Source organism: Anopheles moucheti, chromosome 3 (assembly GCF_943734755.1).
Source record: "Anopheles moucheti chromosome 3, idAnoMoucSN_F20_07, whole genome shotgun sequence".
NCBI classification, from domain to species: domain Eukaryota; kingdom Metazoa; phylum Arthropoda; class Insecta; order Diptera; family Culicidae; genus Anopheles; species Anopheles moucheti.
Window position 1 is genome coordinate 8,113,115 of NC_069141.1, and position 26,402 is coordinate 8,139,516.

The 26,402-nt window shown below is 43.8% G+C and overlaps 1 protein-coding gene across 1 annotated transcript in view; it reads left to right on the plus strand.

Annotated features, from left to right (window-relative positions):
* The first annotated feature begins 2,815 nt into the window (after positions 1–2,815).
* LOC128301962 (receptor-type tyrosine-protein phosphatase mu) overlaps positions 2,816–26,402 on the plus strand; it is a 72,931-nt gene continuing 49,344 nt past the window's right edge. The window contains exon 1 of the mRNA XM_053038649.1: positions 2,816–2,914. Within this exon, the coding sequence (XP_052894609.1) occupies positions 2,868–2,914 (47 nt within the window). The 5' untranslated portion in view covers positions 2,816–2,867. The remainder of the gene's footprint in view (positions 2,915–26,402) is intronic.

The window sequence follows — 26,402 nt, forward strand, 5'->3', positions numbered from 1 at the left end:
TATAAATTTTGCAATGCTGCAGCTTGAAAACAACCGAAGCAAAATCACGAAACATCGCTTACGTTCCGTTTAGTTTTATGTCGGGGAAATTTTGCGAACAGGGCACAAGGTTAAGAACGATGGCAACGATGGAAGACGATGTATAGGGTTGGATGGAATTTTTTTTTGTTTTGGGAAGAAAGCTGGCTGGAAACATTGTAGACAAATTAGCACCATTGTGTTTCGACTCGGCAAGCGTGGGACTCATTTCAATGATTTAGTGTACATGGCAGCATAGTTGTAAGGAAACGGGTTTAATAATGTATGACTTTAGTAAGTAATGAGGGTTTTCCCTGTCTAGGACAATTTAACGATAGTTATTTATTGGAAAAGATGTATTACGGCTGCGTTGAACTGAAGGTAACTTTTGCTGATGTGAGATTATTTCAAGAGAATATAGCATAAAGATTGTCTACAAGGTTTTTGAGAGTTCTTTACCAACAAATTAGAAATCACTTCTAAATTCTTTGCACGTTAAACTGGAATGGAATATTTGTAAGGTGAAATTAATTCTGTTTCTCTTACTTACTTCGAAGACTAGATTTCTTGATTAGCTGAAGCTCACGAAACTCTTATTCAACGTTTATGTCCTCGAGAAAGCGTTCCTTCAAGCGTTGAAAGTTTTTAACACGGAAAGCCCAATGCTCACCGTAGTCGCTCTATGCACATTTGAGCACTATTCTGCAAGGGTCATTGTAGTAATTTTAAAAGCAACACTTGGAAGCACACATAACTTTAGAGAGTTCAGCCGAAATTCGTTCACCGAGAAATGTAATGGATTTTAGATACGTTACGCCTTAAATACGGCGAAATGAAATGGTGTTTCAGTGGAAATGGCATGTCCTTGTTTCAGGAGCAGAATGTAGCCGCTGGCTATATTTGTGTGGAATAAAAACAAATCTAAAAAAAGAAGTAAAAACCCATCCATTACATAAATCGGATAAATTCCGTGCACTGGTTACAGTATTCCGGTGACAGGAAAGTGAAAAGCATGAGTAATCACATAGGGACTTAATCCGATTAAGATTTGCCATAAGTGCATTGAAAGCATTAAATTTGTGAAGGTACCTTTAAAAGGTTAATTTCCTTTGTTTCCAAAAGTTTCAAAGTTAGATGGGAGGATTGAGATTACAAAATATTTCAATTTCTTCGAGCAAACAAACATGAATTATCATTCTATTATTTCAAAGAAAACGCGACGCGACGTGGGTGAACGAGTGAATGAGGCTACACTACAGTAAAAAGACTGGCGCTACCAAGGCTAGCATTAGAGCAAAACCGAGTATGTTTATGTTCACTTTACGGTGCGATGAGCAAGAATAAATTCAATAGAACTTGTATTTGTTCAATTTCACGATCCATTTCGTAAAAATAGCACAACCCATCATGGCTAGCGTATCACCAGGCACACACCAGGGATGATTCACTTGACGTATGTGTACCCGTACGCCATATCGATTGTAGTTTCGTTTGAATGAAGATATGGATAGCAGATTAGGACTCCCGGTGCCAAGTGTGGGGGGGCGCATTGGGTACTCGGGAAGATGAGAAACAGAAGAATTGGCGATGATTTTCAAGAACCACTGAGCAGTGAAAACACTGCACCCAACAACGCAATTTTGTCTGTTCTCGAGATTTATTCGTACGGCACAAGATATTTGCCCGTTGTATTTATACACACGCGAAAAAGCACACATGAAAAAGCACACTTATTGGCAAAACAAACAAACAAACGATCGAATGTGTATGGTTCTACCTTTCCTCATGTGGAAACCATTTTCGGTGTTTCCTTTTTCTAGTTTTTCGGTCGTATTCGGTCTTTATCTTTTCCATTTCCTTCTATTGTGCGTCTTTTCCTGTGAGATGTTCTCGTCGTTATCGTTAAAGGAACAATTAGCCGAAAGGAATAGTTTTGGTTGAGCATAACTACTGTTCCTCGTACAAAATAACAATCAAAATGCTCTTTACTAGGCAAGGAATAATATTGTCTACTAGATATGTATTAATTATTGCCGCTAACAAACGTTTTCGCTCGTGTGGTAGTAGTATAACAATGTAGACGACTAGAACGACCCGGTCTCCCGGTTGGCCGACGTTCAGACTAGACCAGTGTCGTAATAGTGTTGGTAACGATAGTTATTAACCGATTGTCCTAATTTTTCGTCCCGTTCTTCTCGTCCCCACATCAAACCATTAGCGCGCGCGTAACGAGCCAACCACGTGCGACCGTGAGCGCAAATACCGGCACCGGGACGATAGTGCAAACGATACGGCTAGCAGTTGACTCGTTGACCTCTTTGCCCCCAATAGCCAGCGAACATACGGGGGGGAGAGGAGGTTATATCGTAATGCCAGCGCACTAACGGGCCACCGGGAAACGATTGCACAAACACGCAAGCACCAGGAATCGTATCCTTTCCGTCGTCGCGTTTCATGATAGTGGCCAACGGACAAAAGCATACCACTGCCTGACAGTAAACGTAAAAGCAAGAAAACAAAAGGAAATAATCCAATACCAATCGGTAATCTTTGTCTGTGCGCTAGCTCTAGATGATATAGTCAACCGGAAAACGAAAAGGAGAGAGAGAGAGAGAGAGAGAGAGAGAGAGAGAGAGAGAGAGAAGAGAGAAACGGGGAAAAGCACATACATAGGAAAACTTTTTAAAACAAAAGCTCTCCGATAGAATAAACGGTCCCCTTTTCGGAAGGGAGCTGGAGTGATCAGCGAGCCATACACAATCTCCCAAATCCCGCACACTTACGTAAACACGCACAAACACATATAAGCCCCGGTGAACCTTCCCCACACATACCATCGCGGTTTCAAAATGTCCCGCTCGACGGCATCCAATCAACAGCGACGGCAAAGATCAAGGTAAAGGAATGATTCTTTTTACTACTCTCTCATATCGTTTGGTTTTTGTGTTTCTTTTCTAACTCTTTTATAACCTTTTACGAACTCTTTTCTAACCTTCTATGTCTCTTTTTCTATGTTTTTTAAATGTCTGTTTAAATGATTCTTCGGTACGTTTTGTGCTGTTTTCAATAAGTTTTTTCTATGAAAGTCATCACACTGTTGCGTTCTACGTATTGTGCACAGCTTTTTGAAATGTTTGAAACTTATTCGTCTCGTGGCGTCTTAATTAAACCTTTTAAAGGCTACCGATTAGAATCGATTAGACGTGCAGCTCATGTTGCAGGAAAAAGATACGGATCTTTTCTGCCGGTTTTCTACATATTCGGGTCGCTAATCGTTTTTGTCCTCTTACCGGTTCCTGCCACTAGAAGGTCGTCGTATTCGAGGCTGTGGAACGGTTCAATAATTTTCATCTCGCTCTTGAGCATGAAACTTCCACCAGTAAAAAGCGAGCAGCAGCAGCAGCATCAAACGAACGGTAGCGAAATCGAGAGCTGCAGCTACAACGATGAAAGCAAAGCGAAACATCATTAGACAAGTTTTGCTTTCCTTCCTGGTTTTTTGGGAGTTTTGGTTCCCTGGAATCAAACGAATCGCGCGCTTCGGGACCGATTGTTTCGTTTTTTTTTTGTTGTTGGGAGGGAATGGCGTTTAGTTCCGTGCGGTCATGAAAGAGGGTGCTGATCAAATTTCGGCTTTATACGGATAACAGGTTTTAGGGATTTTCCGTGGACAAGCGGAAGGAACAGAAAAAAACCCTGGATACAAAATCCCGCACCGGTTTCGAATGGGATGGAAAAGTAAAACGCAACGCTTTTTTCCCTCATGGAGATGAAGCAGAAAACGGCAAACATTCAGATCGGAGTCCATCCGAGTGGCCGAGTGTGGTAGAAAAGACGACTCCACTGAAACCATCGTACCGGCTTGCAAGCGGAACACAGAATTTTCACTCCACCGGATATCGATTTCGATCGATGCCTCTTCACGGGAGTGAAACTTTCACTTTAACCTACCCTTATCGTGCACCGTTTGGGGCCGGTTTCTGTTGGTCGATCGATGCTTCGATGCTTTCGATGTCCGCTCATCCATCCGAGGACCATTTCCGGTTCGACGGACATTTTGCCAGAGCGCAACCGGCAACAAACTGGCGAGTCGGTGGCAGGTCAAACCGTGCCAATCCCGTGCCCTCGAAGAAGACACAGCCGAACGGGGTTCGCTCACCAGGCGGACAGTAATGGGGCAGCATTTCACGGTAATAATATTATTGTATCATTTTTCAACTCAAACAGAGCAAAAGCGTCCGGGGACGGGTGGCATCGTTGAAACACCGAGACCCCATCACGGGCATTCGAGTGGTGGCATATATCTATAAAGTCCTTCTGCTGTCCATGCCTTCTTTTATGGCGCTTCCTTGCGTCAACAAATTCTTCTCGGGGTTTTTTTTTTCTTCGTTTGTATGTGTGCGTTGTCTCTACTCATTGCCCGGTTTCCATTTCGCTTCGTTTAGTGGCGATTTTCCGGGGCATTTTTCTTTGCCATCCTTAACCACACTGGCCCGTTGGGCACGGTGCACGTTTGCCGCTCGATAGTCGATAGTGGGACCGCTCGGGTTTTGCGTTAGCGGAAGGCAAAAACTGGCATTTAGTAATGAATTGTTCGGAACTGGAAGGATAAAACGCGCCTGACACTGGTGGGCTTTAGTTTGCTCCAGATAAATACTGGCAAATAGTGGCACAAAAGAACAACGCGTTCCGCGTTGGGCGTTGGGCGTATGTTTATATATTTCGTTTCGGTTTTGTTAGTTCTCTATCCATACTCGGCGCAGCACATTCAACAAGAAAATCAAACACTAAGCGAGAGAAGCCTGTATTTGTCAGCATCCATCGCGATAAACATGATCGATTAAGCGATTGACTAACGCACCTTGCACATCATATCAAGTTGGAGAGCTCGTTGTTTTTTTGTGCATCAAAAAGAAGTTGTTAGTTTTTGAATATGAGTTAATCATTCATTATCATCATCGAATTCCCTAGCAAGAGCTTTAAAAACTATTGGTAACCTGTTGTTGGCTATTGGCAAACTAATTGGATTTAAAGTGGAATACGAAGTGAGAGTTCTGGAATATTTATCACTTTATTGAGCTTTTGTAAGGTATTCTCAGGTTAGACACTTCCAAAGCTTTTCCATGTGAGGGAAGTATCAGTTAAGGATGAGTTTCTTCTTCTCAACCATGCAAGTTTCGACAATATCCTCCAATGGCAGGATGACCTTCGTTCAGCCGCCAGAGACTCGATACCGTACTCTATTTTGCCTCTCGAAATCAAGAAGTTATACTGGGGAACTTTGAGAATGGTTGAAGAACTTGTTAGTTTTTATTATGAATTAATGATTGGTGGCCTGGAATTCTCAAGCGAGAGCTTTAACAATGTTCATAGTTTGTTTTGGAGGAGTGTTTTCAAGATGAACTGCAATACGTAGAGGATGAGCTGGAATATTTGCCATTTTACTAAACCTAAGGTATTCTCAATTCCGATAATTTGAAAGCTTTTCAACTTATGGGAGATGTAAGTTGAGAAAGGTCTCTTTATTTTTCTTGTCTCTAGGGGTATGAACAATATCCTACACAGGTTTACCACACTTTTCATTGGCTCTGAAATTCTAGGAGTCATATTGGGGAAACTTGCAAAACTTCGTGTTTCGTAAAAGAATTCCACAACTATGTACAAGATACTTCAATTTAACTTCAGTAACATTCGACATGACTTCAACTTTACTACTTGCATCTGTTAAATTCCGTGTTACCTGTACAAGTTTTAATCACAAATAAGATCAATATCTATTACCGTATTAGGGACAGCATACCGTCAGCTTTTCGGTATTTATCGACGTCTTTTCTAGCGTGAGTTCACCGTCCCCAAAATCCTGGTGATTGTGCAATCTATTTACCGTACCTTGAAACTCGTCTAACCCATCCATCTCCTGCAAGTCAACGAGTCGAAAGTATCAGCGCTAGAATTAATTGATGGGTAGCTTACCCATATGACCTCCGCCGATGCTCCCTCACACACCTCAGACCGCGCAACCTGAACATGGCACATGGTTGGAACTTTATTTCCACGCTGACTGTGTGACGCACCTACGGAATTACGAAATTAAGCTGCCAACCATCTACGTACGTGCACGATCGTGAGCGGTGCGGTGAGTTTTATGGTTAAGGTTCGAAGGTACGAAGCACAATTTCACTTCTTCGTGTGCTCTTCGCCGCATCTTACAGCGGGTTTTCGGTGACAAACATGGCTCGGGGAACCGCACGAACCACCACCGAACGATGATGTCATATGGCGTCGTTTGCAGCTTCGCAGAGCGGACACCACACCACACCCTGCGCCACGTGTACTGCTGACTTAAAACGAATCCATCCACCCACGGCCCACACACTGCCACACTAACACACTTTTGTTCCAAATTATCATCTTTATCCGTCTACATTATTCATACCACCGGGAACAATCCCGAACGGCGTTCCGCCAGGTAAAGCTTTGTCGGGCTTTGTCAGGGTTTTGCGCAACCACAACCGATGCAGCAGCACAAGGTCGATCCGAACAGGAACCACCATCATTTCATATCGATCGTAATTTAATATTTTCACTTCTGAAGATTGGAAAAGTTTCCCGCTACGTAGGACGGTGTCTGTATGTTTTTGTGTGCATGTGTGTGTGTCTTCACTTTATGCTTCCTCCAGTGCCACTATCTTGTGCTTCGTTAAGCGTCGGTTTTGTTTTGCTCTTGCATCCCGGAACCCCGGAACAGTGAGCAAAACAGTTTTCCGGTGAGGTTGTTGTTTTCGTTGCAGTACCATCGACCGAGTACATCCACCGTGAATGGCTTTTGTTTTTATACGGCAATGCTTTTTTTTCCCTTTCGGTACCGGCCTCTTGACGCTGCCGAGTTATGGCTGGAACCAACCAACGATCCACCCGACCGGCCGTGCTTTCGAGTGCGTGCCACGTACAAGTCTTAAGTGCCTCGCGCAAACTGCGGATCGTGGCACCGTCTTAACGGTTCTGCCTTGGTCGCCCGCCACCAAAGACCACACAATGTGTGTTTGCCACGTAATGGCAAAATTGCGTCTCCTGGTAGCCTGCGGCCATGAAACGGGCGATACTTTACGAGCGCACCGACGCATTACGCGGGTGAACTCACCAAACCAACCTGTCGACGGGTAGAGGCTGTCGTTTGCTTCCACAGCTGGGCCGCTGGGTATTGTAATCGGTACAGTGTGTGGCACAAAGCGGAACAATTCATTCGCACCTGAGTGGTGCACCTTTGGGGGTGTGTAGGTGTAATTCCACCCCAAGACCTTGAAAGTGCACAGATGGCTAAAGCACACGGAGGCTTTCCCCGTGCAGGTGTGGCACCAACAGTGCTGAGTGCTGCAGACTGCAACGGCCTTTAAGTGGGGCCCAGATGTAGTAAAGAATAATATTTTTATAGTTGCTATTATCGCACGGGAAGCTCTGGAGAACGATAAAACAAGCTTCTTGTCCTAAACCAACCCACGCCAGCGAGCGTTGGAAGTTCAGTTCAGCGCACTAGTGAACGTTTAAATCAAAACTGTTCGGTTGTAGAAGCAAAAGCTCCCGGGAGATATTCGGCTTTCCACTAGAACAACAAATCCCCATATCAATCCAAAATGTTTTCTTTGCCTGCAGTTGTTTTACTCGTTGGACTTGAACTGTACCGGGACACTGTGTGTTGTGTCTTAAAAGCTTGGCTTTGCTAGGCACATAACATTGCAAACACTCTGTTGTGCCCGGAAACGTTGAAAGCACACATAAGGAGCGCTCCGTGCGCTCTGTTTGCATGTGTGTGTTTGTTGGGCTAGAAGTTTCCTCACGGTGACATGGTGAACGTTGCCATACCCCATTAGCATCGGTACGCAAAGACGATGAGAAAACTCCCTCCTCCTCCCCTCCTTCCCAACGCACCATGGTCTTAAGACGATGAAGACGACCGTCGCCAGCGTCACATTCATATGTTGCGCCAACATATGGGCTCCGTTTGATGCAAAACAACAACAAGCTCCTTTACCGCTTCGTGCATGATAGTACTTGGGGAAATGTTTCTTATGGCATGAAGGCCCGCACTAGTGGAAGCCTCGTATCGCGACCAGGCAAATCAAAACAACTACTCGGCGGTCCGAGAGGTGGGCCACAATTTGCATGGTAGCATTCGAGTCGGCGAACGCTATCCGTGGATTTGTTGGACCGATTTTAGGTGGAACGAAAATACATCAAAAGGCACCTTTGACGATAGTGGTTTCCCGGTGGCTGTCTATAATATCGCGACCTCTGTTTGGGTCTCGCAAGTATCAAATAATGTGCCATAAGGGTAGGTGCTTCATCCATTATTAAACAGATGTTTGTTGGGGTCCTTCTATTGCTGATTGGGGGTAACTTGTTTTGTAGGAGTACCGTAGAATGAAAGGTGTGTTTTTCCAATTATTGTTCCAGGAATGACACATAGTTTTATGTTTTTTTGAGTTCAAAAAGCAACAGACCAGTGGTAGTGTGAACTGTACAAGTGTGGAATATCTCCGTCATAAAGCACCACCTAATGTACTTTGGACGATGGAACAATTTGAAAGATCTGAAACCAAAGGGAAAACGTTGGCGAATTGTGGGTTTTATGGCTCAATTCTTCCCTTTCGCAGCCGAGGGAATGATGGCAGTAAAAATTTAAATGAGTTCTATTTTTCTATCAAACTCCCAAACAACCTTGTTGACGTTTTTGGGACACAGATTTATTTTAAGCTTTTCGTCCTTCCCCTCCAGGAAAAAAAATCAAGCTACACTGCTTTCTACTAGATTAAGGTGGCTCAATTTTCATGACGCATTACCTCACGCTGCAGGCAACGTACAAGCGGCTGCCAGATGTTATCCGGGTTCATTTATATCGCACCCTACCCCCCACATAACAAAACCCACCAAAATTTGGTACGGCGTTTCCCGAGCTTTCTCGGGTGTACTTTGTCATTTTCATCCCACTCATCAGTGACAACGGTGAGAACATTACTCGACAAAAACCAACAGACGCCCCATTACCAAGTCGCGATGTGTGTGAACTGTGCCTTGTTTTTTTTTAGTTTGCACCCGTAAATCATTGCCCTCCATCGGATGGAGGAAGTTGTCACCGGGATTTGGGATAAAAAATAACGCCTCATTACCTGTTCCTTCTGGCGACTGGAGTAAATAGTGATAGACTTATCATACACATCCAGTGAGGTTGATATTGTGTCGCCCGGGGAGCTCGCTGTACACCTGGGAACGATTGCACGAAGGAAATGTTGATTGTTGTGTGTTTTTGTTTGATGATAATCGGTTAGAAAACGTTGATTAAGTCGATTAGCTCAAGAACAACTTGTTTCAGTAATCGGGAAAGGAAAAAAAATCAACAACCCCCAAAACTCTGCTACACTCCAACAAGTCACCAATGGCGAGGAATGGCTGTTCGTCAATTTGCTGGTTTGCCAGCTTGCCTAAAAGTTGATTTAGTGCGCGTCAAGAAAACAATAATACAGTTCCCGGGTAGTTCTTGTTTGTGTACGGCGCGAAACAAACTGTTCCCGAAGGGGTTCGCGAGTGGCAACGGTGGCACACCGAACTCCAATTTAATCGACGCGTTGAGGTTGATAGCGTGGTACGTGTCGGTGGAGTAATCCACTTATTTAGAAAGATATTTCGGCACTCGAGACACCGGCCAGCCTGTGTTTGCGGTGCTTTTGCGTTGACTCGTGACATTCGTCGAGTATCGAAGATCTGCACGCGGTGGCACGGGTAAAAGAATACACCGACAGTGAAAGCCACGCAAAAAGGCTTACGGGGCACTCGCTTCACCCTTCAGCAATTCCCCAGGGGAAATATTGCCAGCGCTGAATCCAAATGTAGACAATCAATAACAAAACCATCATCCAACACGCCACACCACACAGTGGTTCAGCTTATGCTAACGGGCGGACATCGCGTACATATATCTTTCTTGTACATGTTACCTCTTAAATATATGAAATCCTTTTCCGGAATCATATAAATGTTGGTTGGATATCTAAATAATTTTAGTGCTTGCAACTGTTATATGATGCGGTGAGTAATAATATCCATGATGGGTTACACACCATCAAAGTGTTCCGCAAAATAATAAATTAAGATAACTCATGCAAAACATTTCCGCTACTAGCTTCTGTTACCTATTCATTTTACGTAAAAAAGAACTTGTGGATTGATTATTTGATACTCGAACTTTAAATGCATATAACTTTGAGTGGGGCAGTTAAGGGCATCTGAACTTTGTACTGATGATATAAAAAGAGTCAAATTTTATTACAAAACAATATGGCAAGTGCAGGTGGCCGCAGGAAAAAAAAATATGCGGGATCTTCAAACACTAGGCATATAAGAATTGCAGGACTTTTTGGAACAATTTTGTTGTGTAAATTTCCATTCGTGATGGTGATATCTTTACATTTTATGAATGAAGAGTGGCCAAATTTAAGATGATCGTTAATTAACAACTCAATTTTTAAAACTCATGTTTGTGTTTTAATCAAAACATGTTAAATTGTCTGCCCAATGTCCACCTCCGATCCATAGTGCGCACCATTTCCCTGCGCTTTATCGGGTCGTCCGGGCTTTCGTCGCTCGGAACAGGGAGTTGTTTATCTTTTGCCGATTTCTTTCGTGGCACGTGGAATGTCACGAACCACGGGTGACACACCGAAAACTCCTTGCCCGACGCCTTCGAGAAGGATTAGACTAAAACCGCCCAAAACGTGCCCTCATTGACCGATGGTGGTGGGCCAGGAGTTGATGGAATCCTACACCCGTTGAATCCTTCGAAGAAAGCATCAAGTACCCGGAATCTATGTTTACACTTCCATCCCCGGAATCCGACTTTTCTATCGCTCTTGCTCTCTGTTTCTCCCCGGGGGGAATCGCCACCGGCTTAATAAAAGGTACGTTAATATAGGCACATTTAGCGGGAAACGCTGGCCGGTTTCCGGACAAACGGACACAAAAGAAATTGGCACTGGTTTCTTCGATTCCTGCTATAAATCGGACGCACCAATTCCCTTCACGGGGCCAAAGGTTGCCTTTTCACGTGCCGGATTTCGCTTGAGGTTTCACCTCACGTAACACATTTCGTTCCGTTTACTCTACACTTTCGGTATTTTGGCGAGGGTGTTTTTTGTGTGCCTCGTCTGTGACAATGAATCGCCTCCTGTCGTCAGGCCGGTTTGCTCACGAAATTCGTTGCGTTGAGGACCGGCCGTGTCTAGAGTAGTGTTGGCATTTTTGAGAATTTCCTAGAACCCAACCGGATCCCCCAAACACGGCAACGAGCCTGACCTGTCGACCACGCGCAAAATGAATGTTACATTTGGGGGATCTATTTAGTTAAGTAGCATCAGTGAGGTGAGCGAACTAATATCCTGTGCTGGTTGCAGGACGCAAAGAGTACAATCCGCATTCAACCCTACCCGAATCGAATGATTTCGGCTTTCAACATGGTCCCCAGCAGAGGATAGGTCAGCACACACGTTCATCTGATGAGGGAAGGGGGCGTGTTTTTGAATCCATTTACCGACCTGCTCCAAGCTCAATGTTTGCAGGACACTCGGGAAAAGCACAAAGAGAGAGAGTGAGAGAGATATGGAGGGAAAACCACTCAATCGACCAGGATGGTGAGGTTGTTCCATTTCCGCATTCTCGAAAATGCTCTTAAACATTTAAACAGTCCAATAGGCATGAGTGTGTGTGGACGCAATATGAAAACGTGTGGTTGATTGCTTTGTGGTTTGTTAGATTTCAGGTTCGTCAATCATTCAGCGTTGAAAGTGTACCGTTTTGCATACCGATAGAGACGTGACAGGCAGGCAGGGCTGAAATTCATCAATCCCAGGCATAAACCTCGATTAGGTTCGACATTAGCTCGACTTGTACTCAGTGCCGATGTGTATTAAGCACTTCGTTTAACCACTTTCGATATGAAATTGATCGTTTCGTTAGACATTATTTGGAATGGTACATTATTTAACATCAATAAGCAATTCGCCTGCCCAGTAACGTACTCTTCTTTCTTACGAACCGATCGTACCGCTCAGACTCAGAAGCGCACTTCAATTGCAATTTATCTTCCGTAATAGAATCGTGAGAAATCACTGCAGCTGTACCGTGATTGCATGTTGCTTCATATTATAATTATTATAATACAACGCTTTTGATAGCTTCTGACTACCCATCCACCCGTCGGTGGGTGCTTTTGACGTCAGTGTTATGGTCGGTTCTGCACGCTTCCTTCACAAACCCCCGGTAAGCGTGGGGAAAGCCAAACGTACTTTACATCTTGTAACGCCACACACTCTAGACTTCTACCGACAGCCTTTCTTAGAACGAACCTTTACGCCCCATGTTTCGACGGTAAGTAAGAAAAACACACCTTGTGAGAAAGGTGCCTAAGTTAGGAGCCAGCTTGATCAGCTAGCGGAGGAGTTCGTTCGTACGTTGCGTTCTATCAGTGCTTTGAACTACGGTGTAATGAAAATTTATTATCTTTATCTCGGATGCTTTCCGTTGCGCTGGTTTCCGTAGCAACAACCGCGGATGGTGGAAGGCAGATTGCACTGCTTCAATCGCAGCGATGAAACAACATCCTTCGCAACCGTTCGCTCAAAACCCCCAGCATGCAGCACCGTTGGTATGGGTGCAAAATAATAAAAAAAGGCCACACAACGCGTGTGAGCGAAACCATCGCACTATATACCCGGTCGTGCAAGGTACGCAATGTGGTAATGGTAAACCCATCGGTACGGATTTTGTGTGCAATGGTAAGCACACTTATGCCCACGTGCACTATAAGCGCGCCGCTTTGGTGCGGTGTGCCCGTCTTCGGTCTTACCCGAGCTACGCTTGCCGGCGGAAGACACAAATCTTGATATGCTGGTACCGGTACCATAAAGAAGCATGAAAAAATGATCCAAAAGCTGTGGTTATCGTTGAAACCGCAATGCGCGCTGGTATTTTTGCTGATGTAATAGCTTATGCAAACGATGGACAACCGATGGCTCCGGTACGGGAAGCTTCAACCATTGCGTTACGGAGTTGGAATAATGGGTTGTGATGGAACGGTTGGATTCAAAGTCGCGATTAAAACTAGCAAAATTGGTATCAGGGCATTCATCACGTGCAATTTGTTTCAGTAAGATATTTGTATCAAGAAAAACCATTGGAAGAAACTTACTCTTCCACAAACCGAAATCTTCTACCTGGCCTACTAACTAGACGTTATGCTCTAATAATTGGTATGCTTCCTCAGTGGCCATCTTCCGCTACATAAATTGCAACCGAGAAAAGAAAGGCCTCGGTAGAAATGGTTGTTACACTGCCGGATGTCCAACGAGTTGAAGGTTATGGGTCAGATAAAATTGACCCCAATTGGATTATAGTAAGTGAAGCAGCCCAGTTCCGTAACCATTGTCGTCGCTAACCACATTAACTAACTCGTTTATTGTAATACCGGCCCCGGTTTGTGTTGGCCTCTCGCAAGAATGTAGTTATTGTTATTGAGATGATACCGGGCCTGGCCCCAATTCTTTGCAACGACTAAAAGGCAACGTATGAAGACGTCAGTAGCGAGCTAAAGGTATAATTCCCCATCGTGGTGACGTTCTGAAGAGATTACATACGCACGTTGGGGAACTGTTTTGCCAGAATGGAGCCCATCTTGAGATGTTGAAATTCTCGGTATCTAAAATTTCCTTGACATTCTACACTGTGTTACATTTAACACAGCGCTAGATTGCCTAAATGCAAACGCCAAAGGAATCATCGTTAAGCGACGACCCCTAGACGGATGGATTGGCTTGGGTAAGGACGTCATAACGTTGTCGGGGTGTGATTGTTGAAGCCACCGAAATGATGAGGTAATAGGCATTTACTGACGTACGACTGACACACAATGTGATACTGGGTGACATTCCGACAGGGATTGAAGCGATCTCCCGCTCCAGAAACCGATGGTGACAATGGAGCGACAGCCAGCAGCAGCCTAATGGCACGCAAAAGCATTCATTTGCTTTCGCAGTGAGCGACGTCTAACGCCGCTTAAACATTGCGAAGATTGCAGACAACAATTCGCAACAAGGTCCCAAAAAGGTGTCCGCGTACTGGGATAGCAGTAGTGACAGGACTCCGCAAAAATTAGCCAACACAACATCAACGTAGACTAATGCCGGTTTCACATCCGCTGAGCCGTAACGTAAGGACATTTACACTCTGTCTTCATCTGCCGTTTGTCTAGCTGTACATGCACCATTCACGAAACAGTTCGGCAAACATTATTCGGTGCCGGGATTTCTTTTCGGATGATGTCAACTGTTTTGCCGGCAGGATGTAGCAGAGATACACGCTCGCTGGGAAAAGTCACTGTCAGCGTTGTCTCCTGGGACGGCAGGGCGAGGCAGCGATCTAGAAGTCAAGAACAAATCCTCACCCGAAGCAAATCAACGCGGAACGGGACGAGATGGGACCAGATGGGACGCTTCACGGACCGGTGAAGACCGTACCGAATCTGGTGTCCAAATTTAGCCAGATGAATTTATTCATTCGGTGCCTACCACCGTACATATGTGAAGCCACGGACAAGATTCGAACCGGCAAAGACTAAAAGCAAGACAGCAATGTTATGGGTAAATATAAATAAACGGATTGTTGGGGAGAGGGACAAAGTGCCAGCATAAGGATAATCACACAAATGAGCTGTCCCCTGCTTACGGATGTACATTTGCTACATTTGTGGAACAGCTCCAGTGCAGTCATCCTGCCTGGAGGATGTTTTGATAATGTTTCGGTGGGATAAAATCTGACCAAGAAGCGCTTTGAAGTAGATAAATAGTAATCACGAAAAGCGAACAGAGCAAAGCTTCATATTCAACTGTAATAGAAGTTTGGAGAAGAAATATTGGAACACAAATAAGCGAACGATGTAGAAATTCGTTGAATTCCAATAAGTTTCGCTTTATTTTTCGACGTACGTATAAATCAATATCAATTAAAACACCAGCAGTAAGCTAGAAGTCCTACTTGCGTATCGTGTGTTACCACTTCAAACGATATTCGAAGCCACATACAGTTTTGTGGCCAACATCTGGTATCGGCCGAACGACGAGGCATTGCGCCTTGCGGCACACACTGTACGGTGCGCTCCGTTGCGAATGACAGATCTACTAATTAACTTGCTCCCTGTTTACAGTGTCGGGTTGGTGGCTTTTCGCTAAGCTCCCGTTTGAACACACAATCAATATTGATGCGTCCGTAAGGATGGAGGGTGTATTCGGGATGGGTAAACTAATCTGTGCTGCAGTAGGTATGGTTGGACGGTGTAACCAACTGATATTTATCATATTTGTTGACAAACAAACCGTTCGATTGCACGAGAAATGACTGTAAATTGAGTCAGAAATTTCATGTTTTGCGTAATAACCAAACGGTTGACATTTGCGTAATAAGCCAAACAACCAGACGGATGTACATGCTCGGCAAACAAACTACGCAATAGGTAATCTTTACGCAAAAGCAATCCAGTACCGGGTTCACATTGACTAACCGCTCGTATCACCAGTCGTGGAAAATATTTGAAAATTGCTTGAAAATATTAAATAATTACTCCACGCTTTGCTTCCCTGTCTTCTCTCGCTCATCCTTCATTCGACAACTGATAATTATCGTTTTCATTGAATCATGACATTCTGCTGGGGGTGGTTTTTTCCTCATTCGCCGCTACGAAATGGTTCAAGTTGTTTCCATTTCTACACCATTTCCATAGCAACTTAGCTGCATAGGGGAGGGCAGGGGTGGGGATGGAGGGAGGAGGTACAAAAAATAAACCTTAAACCGAAACAGAGCGAAACACTTCCTGTGCGTCATTATGGCATCATTAACCATTTTCAACGATACCATACGATCATCACCGTCATTAATGTCGTCTGCGCTTGATCGTAATCAGCACAGCCTCATTGCTCCTTCTAACGTCGAGTTATCTGTCAACGAGCCGAGCAGAAACGAGGGACTGTGGATGATTATTTTACCCAATTTCCTACTCGTCATGGTAGACAGAGCTTGTGGCATAGGGTGACACATAAAACTACACAACACATCGTGCATGCTGTGTACATGCTATCCTGTGTGTTGTTGTATTCGTTTTGCCGAGAACACAAACGAAATGTCACAAGAAATACCACTCAGAAATTGAGGTGAAACAGTATGTTTCACCATTTCGTCCCCAACGCGAGCATTCTTTCGAGTGGGAAATGCGAAACGATCCCACATCGCTGGTGAGTGATGAAGGTGCACGAAATGATCGATGGAAAACTGTACAGTCCAAGTACGGTTCGCATCCGAGCTGATGTCCACTAGTACACAGGAACGACGTCAGCAAAACCACACGACGTAGATAAAAAAACACTCCCCCCCCCCCTCTGCCCAACCGAACCACCCTCCGGGGACTCCCAGTGGACCGATTTTGAGTGATGGAGGCTTGACTTGCGTTTTGAGCGACAATGAACATTCCAATGCGAAGGAAACGGAAATGCAAAAAAGGACGAAGGCCATACATTTGCAAACGCTCTCACCATCGTCGTTCTGGTGGCAGTGGCTAATAATAGAGTCCGACTATTTTTAGCGTGCCATCTTAGTATCCTCGATGGTCGGTTTTTCTTTTGCGTGTTCCCCGGATTGCGAATTGATACTGAGGTTACAGAGGGCGTGATTGTGAAGGAATGTGTGCCTATCAGCAGGGAGCGGAAGATCTCTCCAGCACGGTAATGATTGTAAGTTATTCCAGGAAAAAAGGAGCCCCAACGTGACAGGGGCCGGAAAAATGTTTGCTAGACAAGGAAAGCTTTCGTATGAGCTTTTGGAAAAAAATCTATAAGAGTCTGAGAGGGTAAAAAGGGAAGCGAAAATGTCGATCAACCTAAAAATCAGGCTAGAGTATATTGGAATTCATCGAAAGGATAGGCACAGAGGGTCAAAGTGGGGGGTGTGTTGTATTCAGAAAGGGAAATTCAGAAAAGCTTAAGCATCAGAGGGAGAGTCTGTGGAGCTATTTTTAGTACACGAACTCAGTTTGGCGTTTGCTTACATGAGCAGATTATTTGTTTTCGTGTATGAAAAGCGCGAGCTGTTGAGTGGAAGGCTTTTACTATTTATTTTTTTATTTCGCGGACGTCTAGCGCACATCACCTTTTCTAAGCTTTTATGGGCTTTTTTTTGTTGCTCTCTTTCACCGAAAACACTCGACCCGACGAGCCATTAATGGCGCTTATTTTCGGTATCGATAAATCGCCAGCTCGAAATGAAGCACTTGCCGGTATTCTCCTTCATGCCGAGCGTATCAATGTTTGTTTTGGTATGGTGCATAGGATTTTTTTTTCCTCGCGTCTCCTTCTTTGCATGGTCGTAATTGTGATTTTAAGAGGATATAAATAGCTCACAACGTGTTTTATTGAATTGGGATTGATTCCATTTGCACAGTTATTTAATTTTCCCCCTGTCTCTCGTTCACCGAGCTGGTTCCATTTCCTCATCACGCGCCGGCAGTCATGAAATGACTTGTGTGGTTATTGCCTACCATGAAAGCGTATGCTAGGATTGTTGCTTATTTTCTATTTGCCACCCAGTTTTATGGTTTTGGGTTTTATTACCACACGCACGCTTCCTTTCCGTGGGCAGCTAGCGCAGCCTACGTGTCTGAAATACTGGGGCGGGCATTCCTGCCTGGGTGGAATTTGCTTTGTTGGGTGTACCGAAAAGTGCCCTTAAATTTGGTGTTAAAAGAGGCATCTACTGCACTGTTTAAGGCTGTTTGCTGTTATGATTGCAATGATGTAATGTGATTGATTGTTACGTTCTTAATTATAGCATATTTTATATATCAAGGAAGATAGCCCACCTAATAAGATTAAGTTGATATTGCTGGAAATAATTAATTCCCTTCCCCATCGTCCTAGTCCGTCTGCCTCAGGGTCACTTTGTGGAGCTTTTGATATTGTTACTCCATTTTCGTCTATCTTTGCTCCCTTGAAGTAGCGATAGCAAAAAACTCAACCGCCAACATGTTTCCCTTTTGTGGTTTTTGAGTGAGGGCGCGTGTATCTTACTACGCGCTTTGCTCTAACCAAAGTTCACCGGTAATGCTTGTTGCTTCCCCTATGTCAAAGGTGGTTACGCACGAGTGAAGTGGAGCAAAGTCATAGTCGAAATTATAGACCTTCAAACCTATTTTTTTCTTCCATTCGCTAAGCCCGCAAGCTTCTCGTCACGAACATTAGCGGAAAAATGTCCGGAAAATTGGTAGCAAACCCACCTGTCGGACGGTAAAAATGTTTCCCAGTTCGGGTGCTTTTTTGTTGTTTTTGTTCGCTTTCCATTTGCTACGATTTCACGGTTTTACCCGATTATGCTTGGGAGGGCACGTCTCGCACACCTCGATGGGTACGATGGGTAAAATTCAAATTATACACAATTAATGCCACAAGACAGGAGCAGGAGGAGAGGGTTGCAGATAAAACGAGGGGTCGATTGTTCGGTTGGGTTGAAAGAAAAAGAAGTGAATTGCCGCTAGAATGACGCCGAAATCGAAATGAGGTAGGATTTTACAGTTTTGGAAGGATAGAAACGATAAGGAAAATTATAGGAAATTTATAAGATTGTTTTGGTGGTTTGCGTACATAATAGAGATAATTAAATTGAAGTACAATGTTAACGTGATATATTGCAATGCTATGTCTTATATTTCTATTAATTCTTCCTCCGTTTTCGGTTCGATAGTGAAATTATTTGCAATAATGCAGCCGATATATAATTCATGTTATTGAAGTTTTTACTAATTTATGTTCACACAACTCCATGCCTCTTAAACTTGTTGCTTATTATCAGTTTTAGCTTCTCAAATTATTGAATCACCTTCCTTATATACATATTTAAAATTCCGACCATTCAATGTCAGCCCTCGGCCTTTCGGAAAAGAAAAGTTTCCGCATCCATGACACCTAACAAGGATACGTCGCCTAATTAATCATACGGTATGGCAACTTTAATACCCGTCGCTTTCAGCGCACGAGTAAATTAGGAAAACTCCCATCACCAGGCCCATTCTCATGAACGCTTCACTTAGCTTTCCGCTTTGCTGCGTTCTGAGAAAGTTCAGCAATACTGGGCGCCTCCACCGCTCGGAGCAAACATAACCTACCGGGCGCCTCCACCAGGCAGTCCGAACACAAGCTACCAGGCGTCTCCACCACAGAATGGTAACGGTGAAATAACCGTTTCCCTCCATGCACAACCATTGCATGCATTGAGAGTGAAAGTATGAAATGGTCGCAAAAAAACAAAATAATACAACTCCTTGCCACGAGTGATGCTTTATCGTAAAGGAAAGCAAGTAGACATTAATCTGTGCCATTGTTTAACCTTTAACGATTGTTTTTTGTGCGTTTTTGTTTTTCGTTTTCAAGCTTTTTGTCTGCTGTTTATACTCACAGTAGCCATCTCGTGTGACCTGGAATGATGAAATCTCGGGTCCAAAACCGTAACACGACGCTAGGAACTTCATTTATATCCGGTGCTGTAAGTCGGTGAGCCGGTGTGTTTTTTTAATGCCTTAAAGCCAGCCATCCCAAATGTTTATTTTCAAAACGATGAGAGGTGAAATAGAACATCCTTAATCGTAGAGGCACGCTTCTTTGTTTGCTGGTAGCCAAAAAGGACAACCCTTTTTTTCTTCCCTTTTTGCCGTTGGAAATTGAAGCATAAAACGGACAGTGTTCAACAAGGAGCAGTTTGGGAGAGGTACTATGATGTATGGAGCGCTGTTGGTGTAAAATAATGATAGACATCAATCGACTCAATAGGGTTGAAGGGGATGAATAGATGGTGGCCGAATCTGTACTATGGTTTGTCCCCTTTTCTTTTATGTTTCATTGTACTTTCCAAAACCACTCAGATGAGATGATGAAATCTCGTCAATGAAAAATGGCGCTGAACGTATTCTTGCATTGGTTTGGATGTTTGTGAAGAGCTTTCCCTCAGTGGATGCTTCATTTGGATGTAGTTATTAGTTTCGTTTTCTTTTCGCGCATTGTAGCTCAATGTAACTTAAATTCGCTCTCTTCAATATAGATTATTGCTGCTCGTCTCAATGCGGATTCCTTACCTGTGCAAACAACTTTTTGCACAAAAATCCATGTTGTGTAGCTGATCCCATGCCAGAGGTCAAATGAGAAACGATCTTAGGTCTAAATTAGTAACTTGAATCGAGTCAAAATCCATGACCGGCACAGAGCACAGAACATCAAGCGTCAAGGACAGCATAAACAAGTCCAACCCATTCTATGTAAACTGAAGGGTGACAATCTTGACATTGGGTAAAATGAGCTCCATCGGGAGCCATAATGATTTTTTGTTTGCCAAACCTCATCTTTTATACCATTTCGAACCCAAAACTTTATCCCAACGCGAAGGTAGAGAATTCAACTTAAAGCAACCTTCTCCTGTGCGTTATTTTGCCGGTGCCAACGTTGCCATGTGAGATGAACAATAAAATCGCTCCAAAATATCAAACAAAGGTACAAAATGGTTCGAAGTGTTACGAGAGAGAGAGAAGGAAAGAAGAAAGCAAAAAGTGACCGTGCGTCACAAGACCCGTTTACGGTCTGTTTCATCAACGGAAAACGATCATTAGCCGATATCGGGCTGAGTGCCATCGGGCAAGCAAATGGAAGCGAAAGGTCGTTCGCGCCGTCCGTCCATCGTTGATAGTGTGACAAAAAATAAATAAACACATGCCGTTAAAAAATAAACCCCTTTTTGGAGAGACCGGGTCACCGTGTAAAAGATAATAAGAAGAATAAAAAAATGGTCGGAGCAATAAAGAAAATTTGTTCCCCATCGCTTTTGTCGATCGAACATGACCTTCCGTGGCTCTGTGCTACGGCAAGTGCACGCACGAACACCCTTCCCGATCAGGGTCGTCCGATATCGGTAGTGTAATTGAAAAGGAATTAGAGAGTAAAATAGGCGTCCCTAGCGTTATCTCTCTGTTGGCGGCGGGGCGTAAGGGTTTTTATTTCGTCTAGACCCGACTAGGGGTGTCGATCGGATGTCTTAGGAAGCCTTTTATCGATTGATGATTGGATGCCACCGGTGAAGCCCTAATGGATGTTATGAAATAATGTTTTATTGATTCCTTCATCATTAAGCGAGTTATATGTCAATAAAACCTGTGCTGCAACGCTCGCTAGCCTTTGAATCGATCTTGCAGTACATCCACTACAAGAAAACCGAGTTTTAGTAATCAGTTCATGTTTCCAGCGTCATTAAATTACGGTCAGAAACGAAGTTTAAACCACTTCACCTAAACGATCTCCTGTTTAGCTTTATGTTTTCGAACATTTATTTTCTGAGATGAACATCATTTTCCGACTTTTTTCCTTACCTCGAAACCCAAACCAACAGAAAATGGAAACATCATCTGTTGCCCCATGTTTTCCTTTATCACGCAACAAAGTCACAACCGCTGATGTTGGTAGGCGAAGCACACGAAATGATGTTCCGTCCAGCACACGACCCAATGTCGATAATGATGAAAACAACGACTACGTGTCATGCTACCAATAATGGAAAATCATCCATTAGGAGAGAGTCCGAGAGCTCCAAGAAAACCCCCAACAGCGGTGATGTTGTGGATACGGGTAGTGTGGCAGGATTTTTGGTTTGTCGTAGCAGAATCGTATTCTGTTTTATTTAGTTCCCCACTTTTCGCCTAGACAAGACAATATCCACCATGACCACAGTTAGTTGGAAGTGGTGCAAAGTGGTGTGTTTAACCTGTGGAATCTCGGATTTGATGTTTATGAACACTGAACACGTTTCTGCTGGTGCTGCGTTCATATTCGTATTCAACACTTCCTCGTAAAAGTGTTCCACAGCTAGATTTGGGTAAATTGAGTTGTGCTTGTAATGCAACGAGTGTCAAAATTTGGAAAAGTTTAACATCAATGTGCAATCTGTAGTTCGTTATACAAATAGCTCTTGGATGATCTTACTGTAATACTAAACCCTGTTCCTCATTAAAATGCTTTGTGGAACGCAAAAAAAATAACGCCTGAACAAAGGAAATAAGAAAGCTTAAGTCTAAGTTATGCAAATTATAAGCTGCCAGCGATCGTCAACCGAATATCATCCAACTACCTGACGTGACTTGTCGGTGGAATTTTTCACCCATGTGCATATGAGCTTTCTTCGTCGAAAGACTGACAAAGAAAGTGTTTTACATAACTAACACCAACGCTGCAGGAAGATCGATGAATAATTTCAATCCTTCTCTGACAAAACCACGGAATGCAACATAAAAAGAAGCGGTCTAAAACTATTTCCGCTTGAGAAATGAATCGAAATCCTCGCGTTCGGGGAAACATTTCTTACAATAAAACCATCTTACACATCAACCGAACCAGCTCGCCCGACACGACATGAGGTAGCCGGAAAGACCTTCGTTAGTTTAGTTTTCCTTTCTGTTTTTTTTTTTCTAGCTTTTCCACCTCCTTCACAGTACTCCGGTCTCGGTACGAAGCATCGCACAATGCCTCCGAAATGCATCGTGCCCGAAGCGGGAGCATTAATTTCCTGTTTCGTAACGGTGTTTTTCCGCGTGTCACGCTTCACGGTGGGTGTTGGTCGTACGTACGCGACAAGCATTTGGAAGAAGCTTCATGCTTACGCGGGTGGCGAATAAAAATCGTGTGTAGGTGGCAGACTGGCTATAAAACATGCTGTCATACCTTCAAAGCTTACGATCCGTCGCTGGCGTCGAGTGGAAACGAAGAAAAACTAGCCGGGAAATAGAAAACTAAGCTTAGCAAGGCTCAACGGAGGGGGATGAGACTTTCGACGGCGAGGAAGCAACACTATCTGCTTAGTAGTGGCTCGAAAGGAATCTTTCCGGTTTGGTTTATTGTAGCATAGCTAGGAGATAGCACAATGGATGTGTTGAAAAGCAACGAATATCAAGAAATAACGAAACGACTGCATGTGATGTGGCGATGGTGACAATCGCTGAGAATTTTCTCATTTTTTTGGTTTCCAAGTGAGGAGTCTTAAGCAATTCTCCGTTAAAAAATATTTGCCCCATTTTGCAATAACAATCGTATCCGTGGGACTCACCAGCGCAGTACGGCAAAAATAAAATCTCCATTAGATTTTTCCCGATAAGCGGCAAGATTGTTCCTTCTTTCCCGCAAAACGAAACCATGAAACATTAACATCCAGGGGCGTGCTCCGTAGGAGATCGCCATCGTGATGTTATCGTGCCCATTATCTTCATTATGTCGATTATTAGCCCCGATCCATTGGGCTCAGGTTTGGTGAAAGAGAGAAAGAAGCAAGCCGATGAGCACCTCATCGACCACCAGCAGATTGACGTCATAACACGTTGAATGTGGCTTAGGACAGCCAGTGGCAGGCCAGGGGATGGGCCCCTTTGTTTCGGAATGCCGGCGCGGATAGTCAAGTATCAAATTAACGCAAAAATGTCTCACGCAAGCCACGCGGAGTGGAAGAAATCGTTTGAAATGTTGCGAACCTTATCGACTATTATCGGACAAAACCAACTCTGACGTTTTGCGGGGGGGGGGGGGGGGGGGGGGGCTCGCCCATTCGGACTGGGCGGGTGGAAGGCACGCCTGCAAGACGATATTAGCATGGTCAAATTTTATGAGCAGGTCACAAAGAAACAGGAAAATATAATGATGGCACCCAGGAAGGCCGGTCGTACTGCTTGTCATGTTTGGCTGTGGCCCGTCCGCTGTGACGGGGGTTGTGTTTTTCTTGATGGAGTTGGACGCAGAAGGGCCAATTAATTTCCGTTCATAGTAAGGAGCTATTATTTCATGCTCGATCGATATCATGTTGCATTGATTTACAGGGTTTTTAACAAAGACTTTAGTCTGTGTAGATAAACCTGGGAGAAAAGTAGTCAGATTTACAGATAAAATTACAGTGAAAATATGTCGTATAAATTAAAGAATTAAGATGTTCGAGAATTTCACCTACTGTATCGCGTTACCAACAACATTGATGTTGAGGTACATTCTTCAAGATGGTCAAATCTGGGATAACGTGAAGCTTATGTAGTCTCAGATCTCACATGCACCTCAGAGAGACAAAGACGCTCGCTGCGTCTCTGATAATTTGGGGATCTTTGAGGATTCATGAATCTGACTCAGATTCACAATTTTAACATGTACAACCAAGTACGAGAAGAATTATGTCGACAACTTTGAAGTCAACCTGCATTGCAGCTATCAGTGCATGTCTTACTCTAGAATTTGCTGATGTTTCTTCTTCGTTACGCTCCGATGCTTATTCGTCACACATAAACCTTTCTGATGTGTTAAAATTGTGAATCTTATAGCAAACAAAATTCCTGCTCTGATGCAACTCAGGCAAAACTATCGACGTGGCTCAATTGCGTGCCCCGGGCATACCAGTATTTTCCTTACCAAAGGATTAAACGCACCAATAAAATCAGGGAATTTCAATAAATATGTTCCGAACACAAAACCTGATGGGTGGCGAAGTTGAGCAATAGCGCATAAAACGATGTACGATCCTTCCGAGTAGGATCTCGCAACGCATAGGAAGGTCGTTTTGGAGCTGATGTTGATTTCAGCAACTGTCTAGGTGGAGCACTAATTGCATATGGCAAAGCCTCGAAATAGATTTTTACGCTTAAACGAAGCGCACTGGGTTCGTGCAAATGGGGGTACGAGAAATGTTTTGCCAGCTTCTTGGAAAGAGCTCATACAACCGTTTGACTGCATACTACGTGTTTGCCGACCCGGAAGCTTTGATCACATAGTGCGGACGTCGTACCAAGAACGCCTTCCATGAATAGGGCAAAAACGGTACGATTGATTAAACCTTAGCCGTGAGGCAAGTGCAGATGCATACCTTTGAACCGCTACGAAGCTTGATTTCGATTTCATTCCGCTGTAAATTCAATTTTTAATCCATAAACATCAATCAGCGACAGTTGCAGCGTTGCGCTGAGGGTGATCTTCACAGTGCGTCGGTGGGCGTTCTATGACTTCCAGGCACCCAGTGTTTCCATTTCATCCCTGCCAAGTGGATACTTGCTTTCGTTTACCTTTTGCCTTGCATGCGAAATTTATGGAAGAGTTTCGAAACCACTAGAGAATAACGCTGCAGATGTTGTTGAAGACGTGCCACGGTTGTTCGCACTGCTAGTGCTGGTGTGCTTGGTAGAGATTGCGGTTGGTCTGGTTCCCTGAGAACGACGGATGCGAAGCTGGCTCTTTTATCCTGCTCTTTATAACCTTTTGCTTTCATTACGTTCCGTGTATTTATTATCATTCCTTGTGATTTATCCGTTTGCTTTCGCTTTTGATTAGCCTCAATCTTGAAGAAATTAATCTAAGTTTCTGTTTACTCTCTCTCTCTCTCTCGTTTCAGGTACGTTACAACTACGATATGGCTTTATACTTTAAACACAAGATGTCGAAATGTGACTTCCCTCAAGTATGTTGTAGAATAACAAAACAAATTCGTTAAGATGAAAAACAGTTATTCCTGTTAAAGTTTCTTTTAGTCTCTGATAAAGCCACAGCGTATTTTTTTTTTATACGAAGAGATTTACTAAACTCCATCAACACAAGACTTTAAAACAGCGAGTGATCAAATCCACGTCATGTTCAATCACTCTCACTTCGCATCAAGTTTTGCTTAGCACGAGAAAAAAAAAACCTGAAATACAACGCTTCGACTTTCGATTTCGATAATGTCGAATCTATTTAACCACCTCTTGCCGGTGGGGTGAATGGTTTTTTGACAGCTTCCAGCACGGCATTCTCCTCATATCAATCATATATCCGTTTTGCGCACTTTTTTTGCGCCCAGAAACATTTTTCTCCCCCGAAGAACCATGTTCTTTCAAGAGTGAATCAAATCGATCGCCCATCTCCGTGTACCTTCTCGGAATTGGTCCAACGGTTCGGGGAGTCCTTTCGTACGGTGCCATAGCGGGTGAGCGTTTCCCAACGCACAAATAAAAGCAAAACAGCATACCCCAAACGGTACCTTTTCTGGCTCGTTTCACGTCCATTTAGCAGCAGTTTAGTTCATAGTCTAATCTGACAGCTAGAGTGCGTTCGATAGCGAAGATCGACATCCATGCTTGCTATGTTTATCAGCTCATCGCGCTTCAATCAGTGTGCCGGGTTGGGGAAATAATGGTTCCACCATTTTAAATGCCGCTCAGGAATCTTTGGTTCGGTTTCAAATTGTGATTCTTCAAAATATCACATTTGATTTTT